Here is a 24,478-nt window from a genome sequence, read left to right as displayed (position 1 = left end):
GTTCAAAGTTAAGGAGTCAGACATACCCAAGACAGCCTTCTGAACCCAATATGGTCACTATGAATTTTTAGTCATGTCCTTCGGGTTGACTATTGCCCCTGCAGCCTTCATGGATCTTATGAATAGAGTGTTCCATCAGTTTCTTGACTTGTTCATTATTGTATTTATTAATGATATTCTGATCTATTCTAAGAGTAAAGAGGATCACGTCAATCACCTCTGAATTATTCTTCAGACCCTTAAGGATTATCAGTTGTATGCCAAATTTTCTAAGTGTGAATTCTGGTTAGATGCTATTGCCTTCCTGGGGCATATTGTGTCCAGTGACGAGATAAGAGTGGATCCCCAGAAAGTTGAAGTAGTGAAAAAATGGCCCAGACCCACGACTCCAACTGGTATTCGGAGCTTCTTGGGTTTGGCGGGGTATTACAGAAGGTTCGTAGAGAGTTTTTCTTCCATAGTTGCTCCGCTTACTAAACTGACTTAAAAAAAGATGAAGTTTGTGTGGTCGGACTTATGTGAAAACAGTTTTAAGAAGTTGAAGGACTAGCTGACTACTGGTCCTGTTTTGACCCTCCCCGAGAGTGTAGATGATTTTGTGGTTTATTGTGATGTGTCCCATGTGGGACTTGGTTGTGTATTGATGCAGCGTGGTAAGGTGATAGCTTATGCATCTAGGCAGTTAAAGGTGCATGAGCGCAATTTCCCCACTCATGACTTAGAGTTAGCAGCCATGGTGTTTGCACTTAGAATCTGGAGGCATTATCTCTATAGAGTGCATGTTGATATTTCTACTAACTATAAGAGTTTACAGTATGTTTTCTCATAGAAAGAATTGAACCTCAGGCAGAGGCGTTGGATGGAGATTTTGAAATACTATGATATGAGTCTGTATTACCATTCGGGCAAGGGAAATGTTTTAGCCGACACCCTTAGCAGGTTGTCTATGGGCAGCCTTTCTCATGTGGAAGAAGGAAAGAAAGAGATAGTGAAGGATATTCACAGCCTTGCAAATCTGGAAGTGTGACTCCTAGATTCTGAAGATAGAGGGGTGATTGTTCATGAGTTAGCTAAGTCATCCCTTTGTGCCGAAGTTAAGGAGAAGCAGGTTGAAGATCTCATCTTGATACAAATCAAGAAAGATGTGGGTCAACAAAAGGTTATGTTGTTTGAAATTGGTGGTGATGGTATTTTGAGATTTCAGGGTAGGTTGTGCGTTCCGAATGTTGATGGGCTACGGGAAATAATCCTTAATGAGGAACACAGTTTGAGGTATGTCGTTCACCCAGGCTCTACTAAGATGTACCATGATCTAAAACCTTGTATTGGCGGAATAACATGAAATGTGATGTAGCTGATTTTGTGTCCAAGTGTTTGAACTGTGAACAAGTGAAGGTAGAACATATGAGGCCAGGTGGTACTTCCCAAGAGATAGCCCTACCTTTATGGAAGTGAGAGATGATAAACATGAACTTCATTACAGGACTTTTGAGATCCCAAAACCAGTATGATTCTATATGGGTGATTGTAGATCGGTTGACAAAGTCAGCCCACTTTTTGCCTGTAAGGACTAATTATTCGGGAGAGGATTATGCTAAGATTTACATTGAGGAGATAGTTCGATTGCATGGGGCATTAGTGTCCATTATATCCGATAAAGGTACGCAGTTTTCATCTCAGTTCTGGAGATCTTTTCAGAAGGGTTTAGGTACACAAGTGAATTTGAGCACAACTTTCTACCCTTAGACGGATGGGCAAGCTCAGTGTACTATTCAGACCCTTGAGGATATGTTGAGGGCATGCATCATTGATTTCAAAAGGTAGTTGGGTAGATCACCTGCCGCTGGTTGAATTCGCTTACAATAATAGTTACCATGCCAGCATCAGGATGGCTCTTTTTGAGGTTTTGTATGGGAGGAGATGTAGATCTCCGATAGAATGGTATGAAGTTGGTGAGACTTAGTTGTATGGGCCTAATCTTGTTCATCAAGCGATGGAGAAAGTGAAGATCATTAGAGAATGGCTCAAACTGCTCAGAGTCGTAAGAAGTCCTATGCCGATGTTCGGAGAAGAGAACTACAGTTTGAAGTTGGTGATTGGGTGTTTCTCAAGGTTTCTCCTATAAAAGGAGTTATGCTATTTGGAAAAAGAGGTAAATTGAGCCCTCGCTATATAGGGCCATATCAAATTTTGAGGAAGATTGGTGCAGTTGCTTATGAGTTAGAATTGCCTGGAAGTTTGGGTTCTGTTCATCCGGTATTCCAGGTATCCATGTTGAAGAAATGCATTGGAGATCATTCTCTGGTATTGCCAGTAGAGGGTATCAAAGTGACAAACTCATTGTCTTATGAAGAAGAGCCCGTTGAAATATTAGATCGCCAAGTTCGAAAGCTGAGGAACAAAAATATAGCCTCAGTAAAGGTACTGTGGAGGAATCAGAAAGTCGAAGAAGCAATTTGGGAGTCAGAAGATGACATGAGAATTAGATATCCCACTTTGTTTGCGTTGATGAAGGATGAGATAGAAGGTACTATTCCTATCTTATCTTTTATAGTCCTTTATTATGCTTGAAATCGTGTCTGTCTGTGTCCCGCATCATCATTCGTGGATGAATGATCCTATGGGGGGATAATGTAACGCCCCGCATTTCGGGATACAATATAGACCATGATTCCGATGTGTTGATAAACCCCGAAGCCGTAAAATTCCTATGCCAATACGGCATGTTAATTAATTGTATAGCATGTGAATCCATTCAAGCTTAAATTTAGACCATAGAGGTCCTTCAACTCAAGGACGAGTTGAAACTATTTTGATCGACTAAGTTTTAGTGGATGTGGTAAAGTGTGTCAGCTTTCATCGACCATAACTCTCTGTATATGTTGAATTAGGGAGCCTACTATGTGTCAAATGATAGGTCTTCGAGTTAGCTTTCCAACGATACCAAAATTTTGCTAAAATCTGACACCCGAGCAAGAATTTATGACCTTTCAAAGTGATATGCGTCACCTAACCAATCGCCCATGACTACTGGAAAGCATAGGCGATAGCCTAGGCGGCGCCTATGTAAACATAGGCGATAGCCTAGGCGACGCCTATGTAATGTAAACATAGGCAATGGGATGCGCGGTGCCTATGTAAAGAATTCAAGGGACTTAAACACTCCATTTAGGGGACAAAATGGTCTTTTTCCACCCTTACTTAGCCCTAAAACACAAAATTTAGTTCCAAGGACCCCATGATACACCCTCATTCATCAAAAGTGCTCAAGGTTTCTCCTTAGGGTTTCAAAGTAAAAACCCAAATAGGTCAAGATTTGACTGTAGGTTTTCAAAGATAATTACATATTTGGAATCACCAATCCACAAGCTTCAAGAAACATCTATTATCTTTGGAAATAGAGGTACGTGGGTTTTTCTCAAAAATCTCATGGGCTTTAAAAATTCATGTTTTCAAAGATGGGGGTTTTGAAATTACGAATATGATTATGTTTTAAACGTTTTATGACATTGATTTGGTCTTTAGGCCTAATTCTAATATGATTTAATATATTATATATGGATATGCATGTGTTTCATAATGATGATAAATTGAGAGCATGATTTACACAGAACCCCTCTCTTAATATGATATTGTTTTAAGTTTTCACATGATATGAATCGTTTGAAATCATCTTGAAATGCATGTCATGAAATGTCTTAAAAATGTCATGATTTGGATATGGTTTTTGACTTTCAAAGAGAGGGTTGTTTTGTTCATATTGAGATATGTTGCATATGATGATTGAATGAAGAGAATGATATGATACTGATGACTTGCAAGTCGGGTATGACGATAACCTATAAAGTATGACATGTGATTGATTTGAACAAAGTTTGAAATGCATTGATTTCATAAGAAAGGTGGATGCCCGAAGAAGGCGTTTGAGTGAAAGGGCTCATCGCTGAAAATCGTAGTTGCCGATGCCGGTGATATGATATTTTATCCTACATGGGAGGATAATAAAATAATTAGGACATTTAACATGGGGGGATTCCCTGCAGTATACTCACATGGGGGGTATACCGGCTCCAACTCCTGGCGGCTACTTGGATTGGAGGCTTGGCCGCCAAGCACCAGAGATGGATTCCACATATCCGTGGAATTACAATTGTAGGGTATTCCACCTAGCTCAATCGCATTACATTGGTATTGAAAACTATTGCATTATTCCCATGTGTTTCAAATGATTTGATATGAAATTGCTTATAATGACTCTCAACTATATTTTGTAAAAATATTATGTTTTGTTTTGATATCTCTGCGTGCCAGTACTTTTGTGCTGACCCTCTCCCCTCTCCAACCTGTCAGGTTCAGAGGCCCAGTCTAGGGGTCAAGAGAATCAGTAGATCATTCAGACAGAGTTGCAGAGACAAGTGGTGAGCCTTTTATGTTTCGGAAGGTCATTATGTCCTACAGTCCTTTTATCTTATATTTAGTTTTGGGGTCTACTGGGGGTCTTGTCCCAGTTTATATACAGTTACTTGACTCAGTCATTTATTAGAGATTTTTGCAGATAGATGTTTAGAGGTTGATTGATGTCGGGGGTGGGGGTGGGGACTTTATTTCCCCGCCATCGGTTCTTATCATATCTATGACCATGTTTCCGAATTATTGTGTTTCTTCCGCATTACTTTGATCATATGAATTAGGTGCATGATTACCAGACAAATAGGGGTGTTTTGAGCCTCCATGGTTTGAAATGCTTGTCACGGCCAGTCCCTGGTTCGGGTCGTGACAAGGGGAGTCTATCACGGGGTTTTAGGACCTTCTATAGGCCCTTACCCCTTCCACATCTATCTAAAGAACTCATCTTTCTTTTTCTTCTTTTTATGATCTTCTCTTGTGCAACTCGAAGATCATGATGTGACTCCATCAAGGATGAGTAGGCTCTGTCAAGCCTAGCAATGGTAGCTCTCTATTTATTTTGGTCCTCCTAATACTCCTCGATCGGGACACATATAAATGGCAAGTGGTGGAGGGCTCTCCCAGCTCCTGGGGAAAACCTGATACGAGCTCCCTGATGGCCACAATATCAACTCCAGTATCCTCAAGAGCCTCGGTGGTGGATGGCCTACAAGACTTAGGCTCCTTACATGTCGACTTTCCCATATCGATCTTTCTCTTCTTGCTTTTGCCCAGTGCATCCTCTCCTCGAATTTTCAAAGGATAGATAGAAGTTCTAGGGTGCACCCAAGTATCTACAAATTATTCCTCAACCCCAACTCTTCTGTAAAGCTCAGTAACCAAAGAGGGAAAGAAGGGATATGTCCCACCTTGGTTCTTGAAGAATTTTATTTCAAAATGATGAGCTGACCAACACCCAAAGGAATGCCGTCTAAAATGCAAGAAACCACCCAAGCTCACAAATCTGGGACTATTGTCATATGGGTGCAAGGGGAGTCTCGACTACATATGATGTTCAACCAAATTCGAGCCTCAGCAGTAAAGTTATTCATGTGGATATTACTCTTAGTTGCATGAAACTTCCTTTTTAGGGAAAAGTCTTTCGGCCAACCAACTTCCCGGTTCACACCCTTTTTCTTCAAACTCACATATGTTTGCATTTGGGGGCCCATAGATATCGTTGATTCGCTCCGCCCTGAAGTCCACCACTTTTCCCTGGATATTGATAGTCATGTAGAATAGATCCGAGAAAGATACTACATTAAGATTGGCGTAGAATTGAAGGACCCATTGCTCATTAGCCTTGAAAGGATCTGGGGAGAAGCACCGCCCCCCAGTGGCCACAAGCCTGTCATGAAATTTTGGAAGCTTTACCAGTACATTCTCTAAGCATATTCTTCTCTTCTGGAGAAGCTTTTTCCTTAGAAGATCACCATAGTAGTGAGTGTGGCACTCGGATGCCATGAATCGGATGTGGTCGTATTTCTCCATGAGATTATCCTAAAAAATAACAGACAACACAATAACACAATCATTGATAAAATCTTTTACAATATTGTATGGTTACTAGGTGGTGTTTGGACAAAAATTAGAAGTGCAAAATTTTTGGCATAGGGAAAAAATCAGCCTCGATTACTGCGATCGCAGGCCTTATGACATGCCTCAAAAATCAGGCTGTGTCGATGGGCACCTCAAGCCCACATTCGATAACCCAACTAACCATTATCACAATAACCACAAGGGTAGGGTGAATTCCGACCTTATAATAAGATAGCTGAAATATAAGGCCAATAGTCAATACTTAGAATATATCTAACATTTCATTAACATCAACAATCTAGCCAATACACCCAAGTCCACCATCATCCATAAAATCCTCTACCAAACCAAAGTCAATAATATATCGGTACATGCCCCCAACAATAGCCAAGTACTAAATCTATACAAGTCTAAGACATAGAATAACGTGACTATATAAGGTAGGTCTTTTGGAGTATGGAAGCTCATTACTTCAAAGTCAATGCCAAACCGCTCGAATGCCTGATCACTGTGTAGAAGAATAAAAAGATGCTTTGGACCCTATGTTGCGTAGGGACATAGTGTCCAAAGACAGTTAGCGGTTGGAGCGCTAGCATGTAACCCAAGGATAAGGATGAAATATCACATTCGTTCAATCCAAGTCAAATCATTATATATAATCATATCTACACAAGTATAGGCCTATATGAAGAAACATGTACATATAGTTACGCAACATGTTAAACCATGGAACAAGTTATAACACGCATTCTTAAATCATTCATTCATGAATCATGGAGTGAAGAAATTTCAATATTCCATATTACCAATTTTATAACCTTGACTTCTTCATTACCTTAGTCAATGGGGATCCGAACCCCAACCCAACTCAATCAATCCAACCAATTTACCCCCAAGTCAACCAATTAATCAATTTAATCAATTCATTAGGCAAGGGACTCGAACCACAAGCCATCTCATTGGAATAGGGACTCAAACCACAAGCCGTCTTATTGGACTAGGGACTCGAACCACCAGCCAACTCATCAGACAAGGGAATCAAATCACTAGTTATATTATTAGATGAGGTATTTTAACCTCAAGAGATCTCTTTAGGCGAGGGACTCGAACCACAAGCCATTTTATTAGACTAGGGACTCATACAACTAGTCATTTCATTGGGCAAGGGACTCGAACCACAAGCCATCTCATCGGACTAGGGACTCAAACCACTAGTCATTTCATTGGGTGAGGGACTCAAACCATAAGCTATCTTATCGAACTAGGGACTAGAACCACTAGTCATTATTCAATTCGATCGGCGGTCATCAAGACCTTTACTAACTCATTCAATCTCCATTAGCATTTCCATAGCACACTTTTATTCCACACACAATTTCAAGTTCAAACATCGGGAATTGAACCCCTTTTCTTAGCCAACAAACTAACATGGTCATAATTTAATTACATGGCTAACAATATCAACACAATACCAATTATCAACCATTTATACTTAAGGGCCATTACCCTATTTAAAGACAAAAGCTAATCTATTACATGATTACCAAGGTTCTTATCAACCATTTATCAAACATTCACAATCATTATATTATTATCATGACTCATTCATGTTTACTAGACTAATTCCATAGATACATATTTGACCTTCACAGAACCATTTAACCACTAGTCACTTTAATAGATTAAATGCCTTCAATCAATTTAATTTACGGTCATCAAGACCCACATAACTATTAATATTTCATTAGCAAGCTTTCACCACATTCTCACCACATTTAATCCCAACACACAAATCAAGTTCATTTTTATGTTTAGGGGCTTCAACCCCTTATTAGTCATTAACCCAACAATGGAATCAATTGCACAATATGTGGCTCACAATACCTTTAAAATATCATTTATCAATCTTTTGTACTTATTGGGCCATTGCCCTAGTTCAAAACATCACCAACATGTGACTAGACAATTCACATAGACATTTTCACAAACACCTTATGTGCATACCTTTAACAAGGTTATTTTCGTGGTAAGAATCATCAAGATTAGAGTTACTCAAGACCATCATGTTAAACCATAGACAACAAGTGTCCTAATAAGCAAGTCATCATTAATAACATGTATAAACGCAAGTCTAAATAAGAATCAACATTATTCATCATTAGGCATTAAAACCCTTTTTATTTGATTTCAAAATCACCATGTACTCTTACTAATCCAAGTGTGAAATACATGGATTTTGAGTTATTTGTCAAGGGAAAGAGATACATGCCTTAAACAAGATATATCACCAACAACTTAACTCCTCTTTATCTTTTAGAAGAGCACCCTCCAAACCCTAGCCTCCAATCTTGTTCCAAGAATTTTGAGAGTGTTTGAGAGAGAGTTTAGGGTGTTAGATCCACTTAAAATGTGCTCAAGTAGGACATATACACTTATATAGTGCGAGGTCTTAGGGTTTAGGGTGTAGGAAATGACCACATTGGTTAAAAGCTGAAAATTGGACCCGTCCAAGGGTACGACTCACCATACAACTCATTAAAGGAATCATACCCAAGGGTACTAGTGGTACGCTAACTCATACCTTAGGATTCTTCTAGGTATCACACATTGTTAATGGTATGAGTGTACACCCTTGAGTCGTATCCAAAGGGTATGACTCAACCCCTAACTCGTATACACCAACCATATACAAAACAATCCTTTTAAGTTGAGAGTTCACTCCATACGATCATGTTGGGTACGACTCATATATTTAGGGTAAAATTGAGGGGAGAGCCATTCATATAGGGGACAATACACTATGTTTCCTAGGATTCCTAAGGTACGAGAGAGAAGGGGTGTTGGATACGACCCGTATCCAAAGGGTACAATTGGCTTGTCCAATCATATCTTGGTCATCATGCTCAAAATAAATTTTTTTTGCAAGGCCAAGATTCTGGGTGTTTCACCTTAGAGCCGTGATCATGGTATTTGAGACCAGTTTTAACCCAATTTTTCAATGTCTAAAAATTTAAATTTGAAGTCTAAAACATGTTATATAACAAGATTTACACTAAAAGCGTTGAACAAGATCACTAGGTACTCGATTATGCTTATAGAATGCAAAAATCAGTAGTGAATACTCGTTTGGGAAACATATCGAACACTTGGTATGCACTCTTTCTTTTTGCTCAATTTCACACATAATTTGGATACTTCCCCACTCATTTCACACCATATTCTAGTAGGTAAACACCACATAAGTACAATTTATGAAGCATTTAAGCATGAAAAACATAATTTTAGGCCTTCCCTATAACATGCATTCTATGGCCTATTTTGCACAATTAAGGCATAAATTCGAGGCACCTATCGGATAAGTGATGTAAGAGGGATATGAGGATGCTGTTGGAATGCTTACAATTTGGCCAGAACTGGGTCAAATTAGAGAGAAAAGTTGAGAAGGGAGTGTTAAGAGGAAGTGAGGGTTCAGATGGTTATACGACTGATGTGATTGTAATCGCGGTTAGGGTTCTGTGATCGCAAACACGTGGGTGATCGCAATCGTGGACAATGTCCCATGATCACTATAACTGGAGGCATTTCTGCTCCCCCATTTTCCCCTATTCAGCTTATTTCACATTTGGATAGATTTTCCCTTGTTCAGTTCAGCATGCAAAAATTTAGCACTTTCCCCTTCTCAAGCTCATCCAACATACTCTATAGCGCCATAAATGAATGGGTTATTCAATTGACAAAATTAAAATATACTCTACAAAAATGAAAATAAAGGATTCGATCCACTTTTGTGGCATTTGTGGGTTGCCTCCCACATAGCGCCTTAGTTTACGTCGTGGCCTGACGTCTTTCTTCTTTCTTAAGTTGGATCCTCAGGGGCCCTCTCATTCACTTTTTCAATTTCAACATCAATCACCGATATCACTTGAAGTTCCATGAGTTATTTCTTTGTTTTGCATACTCAAAAGGAGACCTCATCATCATGAACTCTAAACCTCATTTCACCGAAAGTCAACAGTGGCTCTTTCAGTGGCTAAGAAAGGTTGAGAAAGAATGATGGGAACCTCTTGGTCCATTTCACAATTTAAAATGATGAGGTCTTCTGGAAGTATAAATATGTCCACTTTGACTAGAACATCAAACAAAATCCTGACCAGCCTCTTAATAGATCGATCCGCCATTAAAATTCTCATAGATGTTGGATTTGGGGTGTCCAACATGAGCTTTTTGTAAATGACAAAAGGCATGAGGTTTATATTTACACCGGGGTTGCATATAGCTTTTGAAAACATATGCGTTCCAATGGTGCAAGGGATGGTAAAAGCTCTAGGGTCTTCCTTCTTTTTCATAATTTTGCTACTCATGATAGCACTACAACCACGGGTGACTTCGATCGTGTCACCTTCGATAAGCTTCTTCTTTGACATCAATTTCTTCATAAGCTTAGCATATCTCAGGATCTCTTGGATCACTTTAAGTAATGGGATATTGATAGAGAGGTTGCTAAGCTTGGCCATACATTTCTTGAGTTTATCACCCTCCTTTTTTTTCTTGAAGCCTTTGAGGAAATGGGGGAGGGGCTTATATTGTAGGCATCACATCACTTTGTGGTTTATTATTTTCCACCATCTCTTCATCAACTTCCATCGGTTCCTTTTCATTATCTCCTTCTTGAGATTATATTGGAACTTCTTTTGACTTAAGCTTAGGAATATTTTGGCCCAAATCTTCTTTCAAGTGATCACCGAGGGTCTTCCCACTTCTAGTGACTATTGTTAAAACTTGAGCTTCATTTTTTGGGTTTACAATAGTGACACTAGGAAGACCACCCTTTGGCCTAGCATTCAATTGGGTGGAAATTTGCTCAATTTGTGTCTCCAATTATTTAATAGAGGCGGAGTGGGACACCATAATTTCATCAAGTTACGAAAAATCTCCTTTTTGCTCATGAACCATCTTGTCCGTGTCTTCCACCCTCATCAAGATTCTTGCCAAAATATATTTGATTTTGAATTTATCGGGGTTGACGGAGCTTAGGTCTTTATTTTTCCCAATCATGGGGTGGCACATAGCCTCATAGTCATGCTCTCTATCTCTTTGATCCCTATCACGATCAAGATATGTCGAACCTTGATTCCCACCTTACCTTTGATAGGCAGGGCGAGAACTTCCCAAATAGTTTGCCAAGTACCGAATCTCCTTATCGAGCTTTTTACCCTCTTTATTATCCTAGTAGTATTTCGATACCATGACATTACCACTTTTGCAGGTGTACCCATCGCATGTTTTGTTAAAATCTCTAATTGAGTCATCATGTTCACCATATTTTTCTCTTTTTTTTCATCTCGTTTCCTTTGTTACTCGTTAACCAAGGATGTAGTAGGAGAACTCTTAGGAACCTTAGCATTTCGGGTATGCCACCCTCGATTTTGCTTGGTGACCTCCTCAAGCAAATTCATCACCGCATAATAATGCATTTTCACGAGGGAGCCCCCCGCTGCATTGTCCACTACAGTTTTATTGAGAGGATCAGAGGCTCGATAGAATATTTGGATAAGCATCTTCTTCGAGACCTCATGGTTTGGACATTATATTAGTTTTCCGTTGAACCTTTCCCACACTTCATACAAAGGATCTCCATTCAATTGCCTAAATTTGATGATCTCATCCCTCAATTGGAGCATTTTGGATGGTAGGAATACTAGTCAAGGAAGGCCACAATGAGTTCATCCCAAGAAGTAATTGAACTGGATGGAAGGGAATGGAGCCATAATACCGCCTCACTCATTTGAGAGAACAGAAAAAGGCATAGATGGATCGACTCTTGTGTTATGTATTCAATATCAAATGGTACACAAACCTCTACAAAATTCTTCAAATGAAGGTTGGGGTCTTCATAATCTTTCCCCCAAAAAGTCCCTTCATTTGCAACATGCGCAACATGACGCTTGTGACATGAAAGACACCATTCTCATGAGTAGGTGGCATATGGATGAAAGTTGAATGACCAACATCATTGAGTTTCCCCTCATTATCAAGAGAGCTATCAAAAGACCCAAATTGACTAGCATTTTCACTCATGGTTTCATTTATGCTACGGAGATCACCTAGAAGGAAACAAAAACAACAACAAAAATAAACATACACCACTACGGGTATTCCCGAAGTAAGAATCAATACCATACAAGTAAAGACTAAATTTCACTCCCCGGCAACAACGCCATTTCAATAACACTCACCTATACCTTGTAAAGTGGTAGAGGACAGTCATTGTCAATATCCCAACTTTCGTTGAGGTCGAATCTACAAGGAGTGAAATTAGATTTCTAGTTTTATGGATCTTGACACTTGGCTTTGGGAGAATGTCACTAGAAACTCAATTCCATGAACTACACAACAATTGTAATTTATCTTCGGTATAGAGAGAATCTTGGGATTTTGTCTACCTAAGGGCAAATTAGGTGTGGGTATATGAAGATTTGATGCATATTCTAGTTGTTTAATAATATTATAGGCTAGGTCTAGGATCCTTGAGACTAGTTTGTCAACAAAATTTGAAGAATTTCACTTATTGAATCTTTCAGATACTTAACAAGTATGTTAATCATATTCACCTATTACCTTAATCGAGTATTCCTATTTCTAGGAAAATACCTAAGATATAGTCAACTTCATAATCATTCTTACGTCTAAGATCGTGAAAATTTAGCAAACTAGACTCAATAATAGTCTACTATTGCCTTGGTTTTCACACCCCTCTTTCAAGGATGAAGTGGGTTCCAAAAGTTCACCCAAACCCCTCTTTCAAGAATGGTTTGAGCTTTTTAGAGTTTGGAGTTTTCACCCACAAATCCACTTTGAGTATTTGGGGTTTTCACCCACAAATCCCAACTAATTTAATTAAGCAATAGTAGAACCCATCATCAACTAACTAACATATACACAAATACATCACAATCCATAACTAATTGCACCTTAGTTCAACATAATCCCAAAATAATAAAATTTAGCTACTCATGATGAAAGGAGAGAAAAATATACCATAAGGGTTGTGCAAAGCATCCATTCTTCAAGAAATTACTAAATTAAAAGTATCCAAATCAAATTACAATTCTTGCCCAATTTAGGGTTTCAATTTTAAATTCATAATAATTGATAGTCTCTAGAATGCTTAAAATGGGAAAGGATTTTAGGCTTATAAGAAATTTGGGGTCGGTTGCTGAAAATTAAAAAACTGCCCCTAGGCCTAATCCCGCGTTGCCGCGATCGCACCGAATTTTTTGCGATTGCGGTTATCGTGACCACGGGTATATCCATACGATTGCAGTTTCTGATCATCTTGACTTCCCACGATCATGGCCCTCAGACCGCGATCACGGTAACTGAGCCTCATTCTGTATATAGTCATTCATATGTGCACTTTTCTTCTCCTCTTTGTTCCTTTTTAGCTCATCTCCACATCCTTCTATCTCATCACCTGTATACCTACAAGATGTGGAAATTAGTGCATTTAATCACAATGTTGTCTCATTTATATATTCAAATCATGGTAACGTGCACAAATATTGAGTGCAAACGAGTGGTAAATTAACCACTCATCACATAGCTACGGAATTAAGATACGAATATTGTATTGTAATATTTAGGTTGAGGTTAGGGGTGTTAAATGGGTTGGTTAGATGAACTTGGATGTTAAAATAGGTTGTGATCCATTCAAAATTTGTGGGGTTCAAATGGTGCGACTGTAAATGCCATTTTCGTAATTGACACCTAGGAGGTGCATAATGAAAATGAAGCAGTGCACTGCTCCATACCATTTAAATTATGAAACTCACTCCTAAGGAGGATTGGGCATTTTGAGAGTATGAGTGCACTATTACGAAGTGGTTGATCTAAAATATAAGTTTGATTGGTTTGATTTTAGATTTTTATCGTTGAACATCTTTAACTTTTAAATTATAGATCTAAAATTAATTTTATCTTTTAACTATATGTTAATTAATTTTGGTCAAATAATATGAACTCTAAATTCAAACACATGAAATGTATGTATTGGTATATACTGAATTCGTGTAAGTTTTAACCATTAACTACATCGTGCTCACAAGTGAGCATAGTTGGTCTCAACTAGCATTTCTCTTGGGTTTACAACACTAGTCCTACTGTCTTGGCATTTAGGCACCATTTCGAGTCTTAATAAAGAGTGTGTTTGATATTAAGGAAAATTTATGAATATGAAAAATGTTTTCTTCAAAAATGAATTGGTTTCTTACTTATTTTCTACTTTCTTTGTTCAGTTTTACTTGTGACATTTTAACGTGGCATATTCATTAAGAAAAACAATGAATAACATAGTTATTTTATCATAGTATCCCTATTAAATGATATTACAAAGGCAATTAATGTTAAGGGTAAAATAAGAAAAAAATTGTATTTTCTTGATATGGAAAAAATGACATGTAAAAGTAGAAATATAATTATAAATTAGTGACAAGTAAAAGCGAACGAAGGGAGTAGAGTTTAGTAAGTAAGAAAAGAAAATATTATCTCAAGAGTATTTATATGTAACCTAGCAAAAATAATAGAGGTGAGAGGGTGGGGTGAGGTGTGGGATGCTCAAGGTGTAAGGGTGGGACGATACAATAACAGAATTTCACTTAAAAACTTATTTTTTTCCACGTCCAATTAAGGAAATCATTTTCCTCAATTACAAAAATTTGTTTTTCCCCGAAAAAATATTTTCTAAACGTGTTGTCCAACAAAACATGATAAAATAAGAAATCATTTTCTAGAAAGTATTTTAGTCCATACAAAGGCGTAAACAGGACAACAACTTCAAGTACGACAGCCAAACTGACGAACCAGTACGATTACATAATGTATATTAAGAAATAACAAGACCACTTAATATAAAAAAAGTATAAATATTAACATTATAATTGCACTTGAGAGCTAGGAGTAATGGTTGAAGAAGTTCGAGCTTGAAAAAATTTGTGTTCATATCAACTCTCGCTTTAATGATTCTAATTAAATGCATATAATACAAATTGTGTATGTAGTCTCATTGTCATTTTCAATCATATAAAGCTCGCAAATTATGAAAATGAAAAAAAAAATTATAGTGTAAAAATTCAAAAATAAAAAAGGACTACATACTTGTTGGGAGTTCTACTATTTGAGATTTTGCAAAGAAAATAGCTTTGATAAATATAAAAGGACAATTAAAAATTATTTTTTAATTATATTATTATACATTATGATACACAAATAAATTGAAGAAAGAAAAGAAAGACAGGAGAAAGACTGAAAGAGTTGTCTACACATACCAGTCATGAAATTTCATATATAGGGTTGACAAATTACAAAAAAGCTTTTGTAAGTTTTAAGAAAAAACATCGAATAGATTTTGGTCTCCTTAAAAAAATTAGATTTTGATTTTATTTGGTATCCGTATAAAAAATTGATTTTGATTTTATTTGGGAAAAAGACCGAATAGACTTTAAGAGTGAAACATTTTAGATATTTTATTTTAAAATTTTTTCGTTTTATTAATTTTATGTGTTTTTTTAAATAAAGTTTCTTAGATTTTAACAGTCCCACTGATGTGCAGGGTTTATGTATCACTTAGAAAAGGAGGAAAAAAGGTAAAGCACAAGTTGGGACTCGAACCCACACACTTAAACACAAAAAGAGCTTTTAAAAGAAGTGTCTAGCCACTGAACTATCTGATGATCTTTGACTGTGGGTTCTCAACAATAAATTTTATATATATTACTGAGTTTCCAATACAAATACAAGATCTATGCAAAAACTACTGAGTTAGGACGAGCCCTCATATTGTACTGTAGCTCCACTCCTGACTTCACACCAAATACACTCCATGTTTTGATCAATTCTCTATGATATTAATGTTATGAATGAAATAACATAGCTCAACCTAAGAAAAATTAATCTATTGCGTGAAAATGCTATTTAACGTATAAACTCATTAATATATTGTACATAATAAATTTTTGAAATTATGAAAATTAACTGCAATGAAAATAAATATAAAATATAATAATTTTATTGATGAATCTTGTGAGTGCAATTTTGTTGCTTTCTTGACTCTTTTCTCTTAAGATTTCTCCATGATTTGAGGACCGCCAGTAGCGTTTTTCTCAAATGTAGGACGATTAACAATATCCTTGGTCCTCAACCTGTAGACCCAGTGATCTAGAATCTCAATGGGGACCTCCTCATAATTTAAAGAATCCATCACCCTAATGCTTTCTAAGTGTAGTACAAGTGTAGGATTACCTACAGATTTTGTGAGCATGGACTCGTTAAATATCAGATGAACTAAGGGTAAATAGCTGGCAATTTCAATTTGTATGCAACCTTTTCTATATTTTTTAAAATTTGATATCTACCAATTTATCGACGAGGGATGAGCTTATCTTTCTTTATGAATCACATAACACACTTCATAGGTGAGGTCTTCAAGAATACTCAATCATCCACATCAAACTCTAACTCTATCGATCTAACATTGGATTAAGACTTTGGCGGCTCTGTGCAATCGTCAACCTTTCTCTAATCACCATAACTTTTTCCATGACCTAATGTACCGAATATTGTCTTGACATCTTCATTTCACCAATATCATACCAATTTATTAGAAACTGAACACTTCTACCATACAAGGCCTCAAATGGTGACATTTGGATACTGGAATAATATATATTATTATAGGCAAATTCAATAGAGGAAAATGACCATAATAGTTGCCCTTAAAATATATAACATAGGATCCCAACATGTCCTCTAACGTCTGAATGGTAAGCTCTACCAAACAATCCATCTAAGGATGAAAAATGATGTTGAAATTCACTTGAGTCCCCAAACCTCGCTAAAAAGATATCTAAAAATGAGAAGAAAATTGTGCACCTCTGTTAGAAATGATTGAGATTAGCGTTCCATGAAACTTGACAATTTATAAAAAATACAACATGTAATAATCTTCTGTCAAAAAATATGTTATGACGGAAAGAAAATAAACTGACATGGTCATTTAAGTTATAATAACCCAAATAGAATCATACTAGTTAAGTGTACATGGCAAACCTTTGATGAAATTCATGTTAACTAGTTTCCACTTCTAAATTGGAAGAGCTATATCTTGTTCTATACCACCCAGTCTAAGATGCTCAACCTTTACCTACTAACAATCAGAACATCTAGAAATAAAATCATCGAAATCCTTTTTCATATTTCCCTTAAGTCATGTATATTATGGCAGAGCCCGGATGAACAGAGTACCTGGAAAAGTGGGAATCAGCCATAATCATCTCTCCCAATACATCAATATCCAGAATTCATAATCTACTTTGATATCTCAAAATTCTATCTCACCCTTGCTCAAAAGCTATGATCCTCTACTGAAGGACCTACTTCTTGAGTTTTAAAAGAATAGGGTCTCTGCTCTATTTCTCCTTAACCTAAAAAATAAGTGATGAATTTGACATATTCTGCACAATAATGCCATTGTTACTTGAATCTAGAAGTCGTAATCCTAAATATGTGAGTTGAGCCAATTCTTTCATGAGTCCTTTGTTCTCTTCGTCTATATAAGAAAAAAATTCCATAGATAACCTTCTAAGTTCATGAGTGACCATATTTGCTTTGTCAGGATGACAATACAAAGTCATATCATAGTCTTTGAGTAGTTCAATACATCTTTTCTGCCTAATATTCAAGTCTATCTATGTGAAAACATATTGCAAGCTTTTATAGACCTTAAAAATATCCACATGAACCCCGTATAGGCAGTGGCGCCAACTCTTTAGATTAAATACTATTACTACCAACTCAAGATCATGAGTTGGATATTTCTTCTCATGATTCTTAAGCTGTCTGGAAGCATGCGGTACAACTTTACCATTTTGAATAAGCACATAACCAAGTCCAACCTGGGATGCATCATAATAAACAACAAAATGATTAATACCCTCTAGTATGGTTGACACAGAAGTAGAAGTCAAACAAGTTTTCAATTCCTGAAAGCTATTTTCACAAGCATCAAACAATTGGGACTTGACCTTTTTTTGAGTCAATTTTGTCAACAACACAGTAATGAAAGAGAATCCTTTTAAAAATCTCCAATAATACCTGACCAAATCCGACAAACTTAAGATGTTAGTTGGAGTAGTGGGTCTAGGTCAGTTATTCATGACTTCAATGGTCACAACCTAAAAAGTGAAGTCATGATGTCTTCTATATTATCCTGACCTTGGCAGGTAAGCCCAACATCACAAAGGAAATAAACACATAAAGGAAGATAAACAAAATAATATAGTTTGAACATTAGAATGAAGTTGAACAAAATATAATATCACGAAAATCTCATAAATAACATCACAAAATGCCCCAAAACCTAGAGTCATGAGTAATGAGCAATTCTATGTGTCATTAGAATACTTATTACAAATATATTTATGTCTCAGAACTAAAATAAAGACAACATAATAAAGAGAAAGTATGGAACATGCTTTGATAAGGAGATCACCATGACTTTGAAATACTCTTAACTCTGTACGAAGAATTGGGATCTGCACCAAAAGAATATAGAAAGTAGGAGTGAGTATGTTCCATTGATCTTAGGCGTATTTCTACATTCAAGTTCTAATTATATCCCTTACGTGCGCCTATTTCATGAGCTAAATATTATATAATGTCCTGTGTTTGAGCTAAATATATGTTCTTGAACTAAAAAATATGATTAGTATTGTAGGAGTGGAATTTGGTGAAAATAAAACTTGCTTGAGCATCAACACCAAACTTATAGATAATTGAAGAAATCAAGAAAAACATTGTTAGCACAATAATCTTAAAGAGACTGAAATGAAGTTTATAAAGCATGGAACATGAAGCAAAATATGAGGAGTGCAATATGGAGATGAAATAGAGATTCGAACACTGGAACGTGCCACACCCAAGGTGATCCATGATAAGGATGTGTCACATTAGAGGTTGAAAAGTAAAATGCAATTTCTAGTTAAGGTGAACATTTAGGATGTGTCACGCCCAAGGTGATCTGTAATAGAGGCATGGCACACCGAGTGTCTGAATCGTGAAATTTTCCCCGATTATAAATAAGATACTTGTATTGTTTTGGGATATCATTGTATATGTCTAAGCAGTTCTTCTAATTATGGTTATATTACCATTCAACTCTTCTACTTTTATTTCAGTATGATCACTTTGAATTCTTGGATGTTAATTATGAACATGAGTGGCTAATTACCCTTGTTCGGGGGTTGAGACCAAAAGCATAATTATATTTTGGATCCTTTAGTTGGTTAAATATTGGTTTATCTTATGGGTTGTTCTTAATTTATTGTTCTTACTATATTAATGCTTGGACACCATTAAAATATATTTGTAATCCTCTTGTGAACTTGGAAGGGGAATCATTCGGATAGACCAAAGAGTTTAAGGAATAAATTTCCGTCTTTTATTAACAAAGGACTTGATTTACATCTAGGATAGGAATATACTTAGAATGTCTTGTTTAGTTTAATTATAGGAAGATAGAGTAAAGCATATAAAATGAATTATATCATCCCCACTCAATGATGTAGTTACAATACCCTTTTAGGTAGATTATTAGAGGTTTGGAAGAACATAGTTGATCTGAGGTGAATTTATGCACCTCAGTGTCCTTATCTATGCTTGTTTAGCCTTATTTTAGGGACTCATTTTGTGATTAATGTGTTTTTATTGATATAATTGAGCATATAAGTGTTAAAATACTTGAATATAATGTTTAAGGTGTGTTTCAAACAAGTTTAGAATCAATTTGGTCACTTAGAGTTTATACAAGAAAACTAGTATTACTAGCTTGAGCTATGTGTTGTTCTAGTTCATCTCGATAGATTCTAGTGTGAGTAATGAGTTAATAAGGGTATTATTGTGTAATCATGCGTGTAAATTATTTATAGTATTTAAGTCTCAATTGAAATAATCTAATAGACAAAACAATAAGTCAAAGATCAAAAGGACAAAACTAGTATTCTTAGCTTAAGTTTCTAGTTCATCATCTTGGATTGTATGTGGTTTTGAGCTCTAATACATGGTGTTTGATACTATAGGATGCTTCATGAGTTTATCATGATAATATATGTATGATATAAAAGCTTTAAATAAAGTGAAAACATCACCACAAGTCTTGGAATTGATAGAAAAAAACATGGGACAAGACTTGAAAAAAATGGATGTTTTGGGGTCATTGGCGTGCCACGAACCTTAGACACTGAGTTAGGGTCGTCAAACTCCCTTGGTGACATACTAAATGACCAATTACAATGTTTCACTGCAATATTGGTGTTCCACGGACACACCGCGATAAGGTTTATGGCACATTGGTAAGTTCAAATTGGCAGCTTGTGTCCTCCTATAAATAGGATACTAACATTATTTTACACATCTTGGATGACCTAGAAAATTTGAGAGAGGATGGAGAACACTTAAATTAGGGTTTTATTCCATTACTTTGGTTTGCTTATAAATTTTAACATGTATTCCATCATTGCAATCACAGTTATGTCCACTAGAGCTAAACATTCTTTTCTGGGGTTAAGGATAAGAACATGATTACTCTTGTTATGAATGTATTTAGTTTTGATTATTTATGATATTGGTTGTTTATTTATACTTTTTATTACTATTTTAAGGATTTTCTACCCTTAGAATACATCCATTGTCATCTTGTGAGCATGAAAGGAGGAACAAGAGGATAGAACATAGGGTAAACAGAATAGGATTGTAATCTTCTACAGAACAAAGATATAATTTTCATATAGGATATAAATATACCTATATGACCTATTTTATTCACTTACTATATTAAATATGAATGTATTTAACTTAGTTCTCTCATCCCCGCTCAATGATGTAGTTGTGGGTCTAAGTAAGATAGGTGATTAGAGGCTCGAACGATCATAATCATAATATCAACCCCGTGAATCAAAAACCAAGAAAATAACAATACCTATAAAGTTTAATATCATAGTATGACTGTTCACAGAGCCTTAACCCTTGATTTCTCTCTATTAATTGTCCAAGACCTTTGATTTACCTTATTATTAAGTTTACTTTATTTTCAACCTCCAACTCTTTTGGTTACCTTTACACTAATTTAATATTAATTTTTTAACATGAATTAGACAGTTGTACATAAGTACCTGTGGAATCGATATCCGACTTTTTATAAGGCAACTATATTACTTGGTAAGACCACATACACTTGCGTATGCGCAATAAGTTTTTGGCGTCGATGCCGAAGGCTTATAAATAGGCAACTATCTTATTTTTAGTTTAGCTATATTGAGTTGTACATAGTTTAGTATTTTTTTTCTTTTTAGTTTCTTTTAATTTTCTGTCACATTTTTTGATAAGTCATCCTGGGATAAATGGTGGTTGTGTCGTGATGATTTTTTTTGTTTTTGTTGAAGACCCCAACGAGGGAGTATTTGTCCAAATTTTTAGGGAAGAAAATAGTTGGGACCTTTACTAGATAAGGTGGATCCTAGACTATTTGTGGAGCAGACATAAGAATTTTAGCCATTCAGCTGTCATCTTTATCTTGACACTGACATTGAGAAGGTGAATAAGAGTGTGTTGTGGATGGTGTAAATTTTGAAGTGGTATTGGTTGGGTCTCATTCAAAGCACTTTTCTTCCTTATTTTTAGATGATGACATATCTTTGGGGTCATTTGAAATAATGTAAGAGTGTGAAGATGAGGAACACGAATCTTATTTTATTAAATTTGCACCAGACAAGCAACACAATAACATGCCTTACTTCAAGGCCGAGTGGTTTACCATGCACCATACATTACTAGGTTTCTTCATCTTTGTACCACCACCCTATGAGCAAAGTAAAAATATGGATGCGAGGTTAGGGGTGAAATTCATATCCTCAAGATGGAGGAAAAAGTTGATACAGATCGTGCCACAACACTAAATCATGCGCTACTTGGGAGGCAATACAAGTTTAGGTAGGTTTTATTTTAAGTATTTTAAGTATTTATTTCACATATATTTTGTTTTTTTAAGTCATACGTTGATGGAAAGTCTGAAAATTGGAGATCGAATCTAAGGAGCATGATGCAGACTGAGTGTGGGGTCATGAACTCTCTTGATGTATAAAGATGCAACTAGCTAGGCCTAGAGGCCTCAGGGGGTATTTTTATCCCTACTTTTAAGTATACCTTGGGGATAAGGTCAATTTTTAAATGTAGGGTGGGGAAATTCCCATTGTTTTGGGTGAAGTGATATGGTAGTTCTTGAGTCTTAGTTGTTTTCTTAGTTTTTGGGTAAATTTGAAAAATTTACAAAAAGATTTTGTATTTTTAGTTTTAGTTGTTTGGGTAGTCTAGTAGGTGCACACTTCAACCACCCAATGGTTGTTCTTTTCAGTTCTTTTCCACGGGGATGCCCTTTTAATCCAATATCCTTTTTCTTTTTAGGAGTAATTTTAAATTTTTTTGTAGGATAAGTATCATGTTCTTATTAGTGCTATATATGATCATATGATGCAAGTGGTTTTAAATGTAAAGAGCATGTTGATTGTGTGAATTATTACTTTTGAGACTTCTAGGCTCTAGTATATGACTCTTGTACGTTATTAGCTTAGTGTTAAATTGATGCTATTGTTTTGTTGAAAGTCTATGATGATCCTACTTGAGTTGAGCATGTGCCATGTATGTATGAGGTCTTTGTATATTCCTTGTCGTGTTTGATGCTACAATTTGTCTAGTGTGTGTGCAAAGCAAAATAAAGAGTGTGGGTTTAGGAGATGATATAAACATTTCTTTGATAGCCATGTTTATACCTTTTTTTTTAACCTACCCTTGTGCATAATCCTAGTTAATGCCGTTGAGACTTTAGCTTATTCTTTGGTCACCTCATATGTAGCCTAATCCCTTTCTTTTATTGGCCTCAATTTGATCCAAAGCTCCCAAGCACTTAGTGTAAAATTAATTTGGTTAAGGAGTTGGAAATCGAGAAAGGAGAAAGGTGAAATTGAAGCCCTAAAGTAATAGTTATTGGTGTGTACAATTAATGTGTTATGGTTGGGAGTGAAAGAAATTTGTGCTAAAATTGAATCAGAAATTAATAAACTATACTCCCTTCCATATTGTATGTGCTTGAGCTTAACTAGATGGGGCAAAACAAAAAATATGGGTAGACAAAAGTGGTGGAAATTGGTCGTTAGTGTTGAATTGAATGAAAATTGTTATGTATTACAACGCTTTGGGAAAATAGTAACCATTCTTGGCCAAAATAGTTTCTACCCGTTCCTTATCCCACATTACAAACCTTAAAAACCTATTTGATCCTAAGCTTCATCATTCTGATATTAGTGGAGTATTACACTAAGGGTAAGCCTATGGTTCATCTTGTGTAACTTCTGAACTCTTTGTGAGAGTGAGCGTATTATGATTCTTGTACCTATTTTATAATAATTTGCATGTATATGAGTGAACTTGTGTAACTCATGGTGAGGGAACATATTTGACGATAGTTGGGTGATTTGTCTGATGTATTTGATTGAGCAATATATATAAGTTTGCCAATTTGGTGAGTCAATTCTTGAGGCTAGGATGTTTTAGAGTAATGTTCTTGATCTTTCAATTGTGTCTAACATGCCTAGTGTAAAATCTTGCATTCTGTGTAGTCATTTTAGTGCTAACTAGAATGTCTTGCTAGTAGTAGAAGTGCAGAGTCTCCTGTTATTATGATGCTTATAGTAAAGAGTTGTTCGAGGACAAACAAGACTTTAAATGTGGTGTGATGATCTGAGGTGAATTTATACACCTCAGTGTCCTTATCTATGTTTGTTTAGCCTTGTTTTTAGGATTTCTTGTCTGATTAATGATACAATTGAGCATATAAGTGCTAAACTACTTGGCTATAATGTTTTAAGGTGTGTTTCAAACAAGTTTGGAATCAATTTGGTCCCTTAGAGTTTCGACGATAAAACTAGTGTTACTAGCTTGAGCTACGTGTTATTCTAGTTTTTCTCATAGATTCTACTGTGAGTAATGCGTTACTAAGGGTATTATTGTGTAATTTTTTGTGTAATAACTTGTTTATAGTGTTTAAGGTTCAGTTGAAACAAGCCAAGAGACAAAACAATAAGTCAAAGACTAAAAGGACAAAACTAGTATTCTTAGATTAAGTTTCTAGTTCATCGTCTTGGATTGTATGTGATTTGAGCTCTAATACGTAGTTTTTCATGCTATAGGATGATTGGTGAGTTTATCATGAGGATATATGGATAATACAAAAGCTTTAAATCAAGTGAAAACACCACCAAAAGGCTTGGAATGGAAGGACAAAAGCACGGGATAAGACTTGATAAAAAATGGACGTTTTGGGGTCATTAGCGTGCCAAGGAACTTAGCCACCATGTTAGGGTCCGTAACATGACCTTAGTGGAATCATAAA

At 36.1% G+C, this 24,478-nt stretch overlaps 1 protein-coding gene across 1 annotated transcript; it reads right to left on the bottom strand.

Moving 5' to 3' along the window:
• Positions 1 to 9,983: 9,983 nt before the first annotated feature.
• Positions 9,984 to 10,499, bottom strand: LOC124898503. The gene has a single exon (XM_047412141.1). It carries the CDS (start codon positions 10,497 to 10,499, stop codon positions 9,984 to 9,986), a length of 516 nt encoding a protein of 171 aa, XP_047268097.1.
• Positions 10,500 to 24,478: the final 13,979 nt, after the last annotated feature.

The sequence above is a fragment of the Capsicum annuum genome, chromosome 5, assembly GCF_002878395.1.
Source record: "Capsicum annuum cultivar UCD-10X-F1 chromosome 5, UCD10Xv1.1, whole genome shotgun sequence".
NCBI lineage: Eukaryota > Viridiplantae > Streptophyta > Magnoliopsida > Solanales > Solanaceae > Capsicum > Capsicum annuum.
The sequence above is the reverse complement of the archived record's forward strand: the minus strand, read 5'-3'. Positions and strand labels throughout refer to the sequence as shown.

Excerpts from the sequence above, each read along its gene's own strand:
- LOC124898503 (XM_047412141.1), bottom strand. The coding sequence starts at position 10,499 with ATGGCCAAGCTTAGCAACCTCTCTATCAATATCCCATTACTTAAAGTG.